An 8,681-nucleotide genomic window follows, 5' to 3' on the forward strand; every position below is an offset into this window, starting at 1 on the left:
AAAAAAAAAAAAATTAAAATAAAAAAAAACATTTCATTATTCTTTATGGGTGAATAAGCTCCGTTTCTTTATCTGTTCATCTGTTCATAGTCCCTGGTCTGGTTCCATAACTTGCCTGTTGTGACAAGTGCCCTGCTTCCTATGGGTAAGCAGGTAACCCTCTTGTATGCTGACATAAATTCCTTTAGATATACATACCCAGGAGAGGTGTTGCTGGGTCATATGATAGTACAGGTTTTAATTTTTTAAGGAGTCTCCACGCTGGTTTCCATACCCTACCTTACACTTCCGTCAATAGTATATATTTCCTTCCCACAGCATTGCCAGCATCTGTCTTTTCTTCATGGTAGTAACCATTCCAACTGATCATAAAATCTCAATGTAGTCTTATTTGAATTTCTAGATAGCTAAGCCTCAACTTTGATTACAATTTATTTTCGTGTGCATATGTGTTTGTGTGTGTGCATCCACGAGTCCAGTATCCAAAGACAAGTTTGTAGACTCAGTATGTTCTTTACCATGTGGAATTAAACTCAGGTAATTGAGGTTGACTCTAGGTGCCTTCACAGGATAAGCCGTCTCATCAGCCCTAAACCTCACTTTCATGCTTATTTAGGACGGACAGTTTTTTATAATAAATGACATTCTTATCATTTATTATCACCAGAATCTTAGACACATGATTAAGATGAGATGGCTGTCAGGAGCTCCCACCCACACCTATCTGGGACTCAAGACCATTGACTGCCTCATTCTCCAAGCTCAAAAAGTCTTCATAGCTCTGCAACTAGGTCTTTGGCTAATGTTACCTTTGCCTTTGTCTTCAGGTTTATCCCTCTGCAGTTTGTGACTCTCTCTGTGCACTGTGCTAAGAACATGCGTCTCAAGGTGAAGCTGATCAACGGCCGCTCCTACTACTTACAGCTCTGTGCTCCTGTGTATAAACAGGATATCATATTTTCTCAGTGGGTAGACCTCATCCCCCTCCTGAATCAGGAGAAAATGAAAAATACCAAAGTCTCAGAGGTCTCAAGCCTCTCAGAACTCACAAACAGCACAGACATCACGGGCTCGATGGATATCACGGACATCACTGCTTTCAGAGAACTGCAGCCCAGGCACCCGAAAACACACAGATACCCTTGTAACATCATGGAAAGTGCAGACTTCTCAGAATATACAGATGTCACTGATGTCACAGATGTCACTGATGTCACCGATATTCTGGACAATGGGGTCACAGATGTTCAAGATATAAAAATCGTCACAGAAGTCACAGAAGTCTCAGAAGTCTCAGATGTCAAAGTGGCCACAAACATCTCAGGGGTCAAAATAGTATTTGAAAACGATGATATAATAAAGACCAAGCAGGAGGAAAAGGTATGTGTTATGGGACACTTCATTTTTTAATAATCAAACATGGGAGCTGTAACCAAGTCTTTGTGAACACTCATGATGAAAATGCTGTGGAAACAACTCACAGTAACATGATTTTAACAATTAACTCAATCCCTAAGCTCAGTATAAATCATAAAGTATTCCCTGAAATAGTGACTATCCTTCCAGTATCAGAAGCAGCTGTGTGACAGAAAGAAGGCCTAGGTTAGAATCTTATCCTTCTGTGTATTATATACATGACTGGCTAAATCGCCAAACACAAGCTGTGGTGTCATCACCCCTAAAATGCGACTATTAATATAACAAAATGGTTATTTTATTACTTAAATATAAAGATGGGCAGAAGCTTCAATAAGAAAAGGTGAGGGCAGAAATCAGAAAATAAAAAAGTTATTGACTTTTAAAAATGCCAGAAAGTAAAAAAAAATAAAATAAAATAAAAAGGAGAGAGAGAGGAGAGAGAAAGAACTATGAAGGGCCCTCTCAAACCTTGAATTACACATTAGGAAAGGAGGACTTAGCAAACTCTGAATTAGGTACTGAACTTTTTACAGATCAAACTAGTGGGTTGAAGAGATGACTCAGCAATAGAGAGCACTTCCTGTTCTCCCAGAAGACCTGAGTTCAGTTCCCAGCCCACAGCTCACAACTGCTATCTCTACCTCCAGGGGATCTGATGCCTGCACACTCTCTCTCCCCTTCCCCCTCCCCTCCCTTTCCCCTCCCCCTCCCTTTCTCTCTCTCTCCCCCTTCCTGTAATAAAGGTATAGTAAAGTAGGGGTTTGGAGAGATCTACAATATGGGTGGGAATTCGTCAAACATTCTTGAAATGATTATGAAGCAAGAACCTTAAAAATACTTATGCCTGGGACTAGAGAGGTGGCTCAGCGTTAAGAACACTGGCTTCTCTTCCAGAGGAGCCAAGTCCAATTTCCAGCAACCACATAGCATCTCAGAATTGTCTGTAACTCCAGTTCCAGGAGATCCTAAACCTCACACAGACATACATGCAGGCAAAACACTAATGCACATGAAATTAAAAATACATATTTATACCCTCTAACAGGAATGAAGAATTAACTACAAATATGTGAATCATGGGTTGGGAATATAGCTCACTGATCCAATGTATGCTTGTGCACACAAAGCTTAATTTAGGTCCAACCTCTGCACCACACACACACAACACGTTAATCATCCCATGCTTATAACAACAAATTAATGAAAGCATGAGAACAGCCTAAATACTTGCCAAGAATAACCAAGTAAACTCAGGTCTATGAGAGCAAGTGCCATGCTCTTGTTTAGGGGTTCCCATGGTATCTGTCAAGCCCGTAGCAAAAGCTTGTTAAATGAATTAGTGTTATGTACTTGTTAAAATCATTCAGAAGTATTTCTTAGCCTGAAAAGATGTTCATTATATACATTGAGAGGGGGAAAGAATAATTAATCTCTTAGATATAAAATCCACTTATACATATACACTAAAAGAAAAACTAGGGACTGGGGAGCTAGCTCCATTGATACACTGCTTGCTAAACAAGCATGCCGACCAGAGGCTGATCTCCAGAACCCACATAAAAAGCTGGGCACGGTGGCACGCACTTGAAATCCAAGTGCCACGGAGGCAGAGATAGATCATTAAGGCTCACTGCCTAACGAACCTAACTTATTTAGTGAGCCTCAAGTTCCATTGAGAAATACTGTCTCAAAAAATAAGGTGGAGAGTTAGAGAGGGAAGACTCCTGTGTGGACTTCTGGCCTCTACAAGCGCAGGTGCACACACATGGACATACACTTGAGCACAAACGTACACCACACATACATAGAGAAGAAACAACACCATCTGTGAGTAGCAGTTTGTCTCTGAATGGAGGGAATAAGTGTAGTTTGACCCTTATTTACGCCTCTGAAGTGTTTCCCATACTAGAGGTAAATAGTTTATATAGGTAATATCCAAATAAATTTTCACAGTTCATAATGACAGGAAGGACATTCTGGTGGTAATTTTACCCAGGCCTGGTGGCACAAGCCCAAGACCTCAGCTACTGACGAGAGTGGCAGAAGCCTGTGAATCTGAGGCCTGCACAGACCAACTCTAGGCCAACCTGAGAACTTAGTGAGATCTCATCTCAAGAATGAAAGTAGAAAAAGGGCTGGGTGGTGCAGCACTGGTACAGCAGCCAAATAGCCTGAGCCAGTTCTCAGTGCTGCAGCAAACACACAAATGGTGAAAGCTAGACTAGAAATGTTGCAATGGCTTCAGCGTGAGCACAAACCACATCTTTACAAAACAGTCTGAAGGAGGCTGGAAACTAAGTGTGCCCGAGGAGCCAAGGAGCAGTGCTGCCATGCGAGGAAGCATTTCCTAACTCCCACGTTAGTCCTCCCTGGGAGGATCTTTTCATGTGTGTAGATGTTTTCCTTACATAGTGTTTAGATACCACATGTGCGCAGTGCCTGCTGAGACCAGAAGATAACACTGGATCTCCAGGGACCAAAATTACAGTTGCAAGCCACATGTGGGAGCCGGGATTCGAACCTGGGTTCTCTGACAGAGCCACTGGTATTCTGAACCATTGTCTCTCCAGACTCCCTTACAGCATCTTAAATTGTCCATCTTACACATTATTTCATTGTAAGAAAAAAAATGAAGTTTTCTCTTTAGGGACCAAGACTACTACATATTCTTTTGGGGGTGTTTTGTTTTGTTTTGAGACATGGTCTTGCTATACTAGGACAGACTGACCTTGAATTTGCCATCCTCCAGCCTCAGTTTCCCCTGTGCTGGAACTGCAGGCATGTGTGCCTAGGTCCAACAGTACCAGGATGGACCAGGTGGTTGCCATGGGAGGAAGAAGGGCCGACATGGAGAATGTTAGGGACACAGGTAATGAGTTCTCTGACTGACTATACTGAGGCAGTCTGACCACTTTGATACAGTCAGAGAGAGACCTGAAGAGCTGCCGTGTGGCAGGGAGACAATTAAAAGCAGAGGAAAGGCTTTGGAGAACTGCATTTTAGCGTCTTGAAAGATAAAAGTGTTGTTGTTGTTGTTGTTGTTGTTGTTGCTGTTGTTGTTATGGAGCCCGAGCCCCCACTACCTATCAGATGTCCCTACAAGCGACCTGACTAAAGACTCCATGGCAAGCTATTTCTAGAAAACCTTCCTCAACCTGTAATTCAAAGACACGTGTTGTAATAGGACCCTACTCATCTTGTGTGAGGTGGCCCTGGGGTTCATCACTCTGACCTGAATATCGTGGATTAGGCTGCAGTGGTGCAGGCCTTTGTTCCTATGCCACCAGACTTCACACCAGACAAGGCTCTTCTCCATAGTCAGGCAACACTGTGCCTTACTCCCCGTCCCCGGACAAGTGAGCACTCAAGTAAGTATGAAAGAAAGGACTAGAAACTGCTCCATAAACACTGTTTCTACATGCCGTCCTTCTGTCTTCTGATTTCCCATTACTTGTTCTTTCCCAAGGAATATACCCTGAAACATAGGAGTCTACGAGATACAAAAACTAAGAGTGACTACCGAGATTCCCCAAATCATGTCACCATGTCAAACATAGCCCTGACTTTGCAAGATGAAGGGTGTTTTCAGACTACTCTGACTCCTGTAAAAAGCAAGGAAGACATATACAAAGAAATATGTGATGAAGCTTCCGAAGAAAATATGATTCGTCTTCAAAACATACATCTAAAGGCCACGGAATCCAGGTCAGTAGCATGGGAAACACTGTGCATTCTAGTGTGTGCAGCAAAAGACGTATGCCTGCTTCCTGGCAACTCATGCATTTGTCTCTAAAGATTCTGACAATGTGACAGAACAATGACATAGGCACCTCTTAGCCATCCATTTTGGGGTCAGCCTTGGCTAATTTTTATTTCCACACCAGTTTCTTGTGCTGCTCATCTGGAATTGCTGCCATTGGATTAATGCTAAGAGCATGGGGTTTAGAGAATTAACAGACGCTCGGGGCTCACATTTGGGAGCTGGAGTGTTGACGTCTAGAAAGGTTGTGTGTGCGTTTATGGCCATGTCCACAGAGACTCTATTTACCCTTTACATATCTCTGTACTTGCAGTAATATGAGAAAACAACCTATTTCCTTTATTTTAATGCCTCTGTTGCAAAGCTGATGGCAGACTGAATGGGAGTGAATGTTGTAGTGATAGAGGTGCAAGTTGATACACTAATTCTAGGGTAAGACTTAAAGAGAACCCAGATCAAAATGCTTACATTAGCCTATGTAGCACACGCCTGGAGTCTCAGCTACTCTGGAGTCTAATGCAGGACAATCGCTTCAGCCCAGGAGTTCCAGATCAATCCGAGGAGCATAGTTGAACCCCACCTTAAACAATTAAGTTATGTTAGTTAAAAATAAAATGGTGCTGGTACAATTCTGTCTGTCTTTTAAATAAATATATTAAAAGAGGAATTGGGGGGGTAGCTCAATGACAGACTACATGCCTAGAACACACAGGCCCTGGATTTGATGCTAAGCATGTAGTACAAACACAGGATAAGAAAATTAACTTGGAATGAAATTAACTAGAATTTGTTAAATGACTTGAAGTGCTAAAAAAAATTTGTTTTTATTCCAAAATGAACAAAATAGTAAACCACTGTAATGGCTACTTACTGAAAAAAGTAAAACTGAAAACTTAAAAGTGTCATATCAACTATTTAATAATAGGTAGAATAGTAAATGTTATTGAGAGAGTCTATAAATGTTTTCCTTTAAAGCCTGGGGAGATTAGGAGCTGGAGAGATATCTCAGCACTAAAGAGCACTTGGGGCTTTAAAGAGGACCTGATTTAGGTTCTAGCACCCACATGGGGCAGCCCATAACTACCTATAGACCCCTACCAGAGAGTCAACATCCTGGCATCTGGTGGTACCAACCATGCACAAGGTGTACATACATTTGTGCAGGCATTGACACATACACATGAAGTTAAAATAAATAGAAGTAAAAGCATGGTGGTGCACACCTTTAATCCCAGCACTTGGGAGGCAGAGGCAGGAGGATCTCTGAGATCGATGCCAGCCTAGTCTATAAAGCTAGTTCCAGGACACCCAGAACTACATAGAAAAAAACCTGTCTTGCATAATCAAAATTATGAAATACATCTTTTTTAGAGAAAACCTTAGAGATAATAAATTAAGTACATGACTTTTAATAAAAATGCAAAGTGAAAAACTAAAGCAGTCATAAATTGAAAACTTGAAGAAACAGGAGTTCTCATTAAAGAAAAAGAGCACTTTCAAAATTTTTTCTGGACAGTATTAATTATAACTCTGATTTATATTTTATGTCATTTTCTCATAAATTATAAAAATGTATCTTATTTCTCAAAACTTCAGTTTGCTTTTGCTAACCCAGACAAAAACAGCACAATAAAGATTATTCTGAGTTAATCCTACTTGTGACAATAAAAGTCTTAGATTTCTAATGTCTTAGAGTTTCTGTAGGCAAAATGTAGCAAGCTCAGTATAATACTAAAGAGGGAGAAAAACAGAATAGTCATGGCATTTTGTCCACACTGTAATTTTGTCCACTACACCTACAGTATTTTTTTTAAGAGATTCTAGCTGGAGAGATGGCTCAGCAGTGAAGAGCACTGACTAATCTTCCAGAGGTCCTGAGTTCAATTCCCAGCAACCACATGGTGGATCACAACCGACTGTAATGGGATCTAATGCTCTCTTCTTGTGTGTCTGAAGACAGTGACAATGTACTCACATATATAAAATAAATAAATCTTTAAAAAAAAAAAACAAAGTAAAGCAATTCTAGAGAGATGTCTCACCAAATAAAAGTGCTTGTTCTACAAGCCTGATAGCATGAGTTAGATTCCCAGATCGATGGGGCAAGGGGAGACCTGACTCCAGAAAGTTATTTCTGACCTCCATACATACACTGTGGCACAGGCATGCCCACACTCATACATACGTCATATATGTACACTCACACAATAATAATAATAAAGCTTAATTTAAAATTTAAAACAAATTAAGAATGTTTCCATTAATATTTTCTATATACTCTATAAGTTCTACCAACTATACTAGAACAAAGAAATATTAAAAAGCATAATAAAATTTTTAATTGCCAGGCACATGGATACACATCTTTCATCCCTGCGCATGGGAAATGAAGGCAGGCACATCTTTGTGAGTTTGTAGCAGCCTGGTCTAAACAGGCTAGCCAGGGCTATATAGTGACACCTTGTGGAATGTTCTCTTCTGCATTGCGAAGGTACCTGAATTTACATGTACGTGACCCCTCCTCCACATATGCATAATTTAAAAATAAATGAAACAAATCTTTAAAAAAATAAATATCAATAGCTACAGCAAATATCAATTTCTTTAATTATGAGCTATGTTCAAACTTTGGCTTTCTCACACCCTGCTGTAGAAATAAATCCTCATTGTATATATGTCTTTGGAATGTTCCTCTTCTGGCTTGTAAGTCCTCAGCTCTGCATATGCGCTTCTCCTAGTGAGTGTCTGCTATGTCACTAAAGCATCCAACTTCCTGGTTAGCCCTTCTTCAGGGGTCATGTGGATCACCTGTGGGCTTTAACTACAAAACACTGCCTTCCACTGAATTACCTTCTTCTTTGTGTCCTTTCTTTTCTATGTGTTTTTACAAGTCAAGGGGTAGTTATTTGTTGTGTGGATGGCCAGTTGGTTGATTAACTGTTGGCAGTAAAGCTTGCCACCACATAGAAGGACATCATGAATATGACAGACATCCAGTGAGAAGCAACTGGAAACTGCTTAACTTCTGTTTTGTTGTTGTTGTTGTTGTTTTGCCTAATTGTTTTCACATTAATTTGTTCATCCTGTGCTTGTATGTACGTGTACAGAAGTCAGAGTACACTCATAAAAATAAGTTCTAGCTTTTCATCTTGTAGGTCCCAAGGGCTGGTGGCAAGTGCCTTAACAGGCTGAGTCATCTTGCGGACCCAAAGCACAATTTCCAAGCGTATGTCTATTTCCTGAAGTCAATTTACTGTTTCTGTCTTGAAACAACTTAATTGGAAATTTTATGAATTTCCATCAATTATTTAGAAAGATAGTCTATTTTCTTTTCCCATTATGTTTATAGATATATATATATACATATATTATACATGTGTCCATAAATAAAATTGTTTATTTGGCAGATATTTGTAAATATTAGGCAGCTTGGAATTCTATTTTCTCAGAGTTTTACACTTTGTCTGTTCAAATGCCTCCCCCCACACTCACACACACACAC

At 40.2% G+C, this 8,681-nt stretch overlaps 1 protein-coding gene across 12 annotated transcripts in view; it reads left to right on the forward strand.

Moving 5' to 3' along the window:
• Fam71d (family with sequence similarity 71 member D) overlaps positions 1 to 8,681 on the forward strand; it is a 39,725-nt gene that overhangs the window by 19,467 nt on the left and 11,577 nt on the right. For 11 of the 12 annotated variants that reach the window (XR_002379408.2, XR_002379409.2, XR_002379410.2 and 8 more), the window contains 2 exons: positions 828 to 1,380; positions 4,886 to 5,124. Coding sequence is in view for 9 of the 12 variants with exons in the window: in XM_021179763.2 (XP_021035422.1) it covers positions 828 to 1,380; positions 4,886 to 5,124 (792 nt within the window). In the remaining 3 variants the exon portion in view is untranslated. Of the gene's footprint in view, positions 1 to 827; positions 1,381 to 4,885; positions 5,125 to 7,527; positions 7,613 to 8,681 lie in introns of those variants that run through there. The other variant, XM_021179769.2, reaches the window with a different exon arrangement.

Source organism: Mus caroli, chromosome 12 (genome assembly GCF_900094665.2).
Source record: "Mus caroli chromosome 12, CAROLI_EIJ_v1.1, whole genome shotgun sequence".
NCBI lineage: Eukaryota > Metazoa > Chordata > Mammalia > Rodentia > Muridae > Mus > Mus caroli.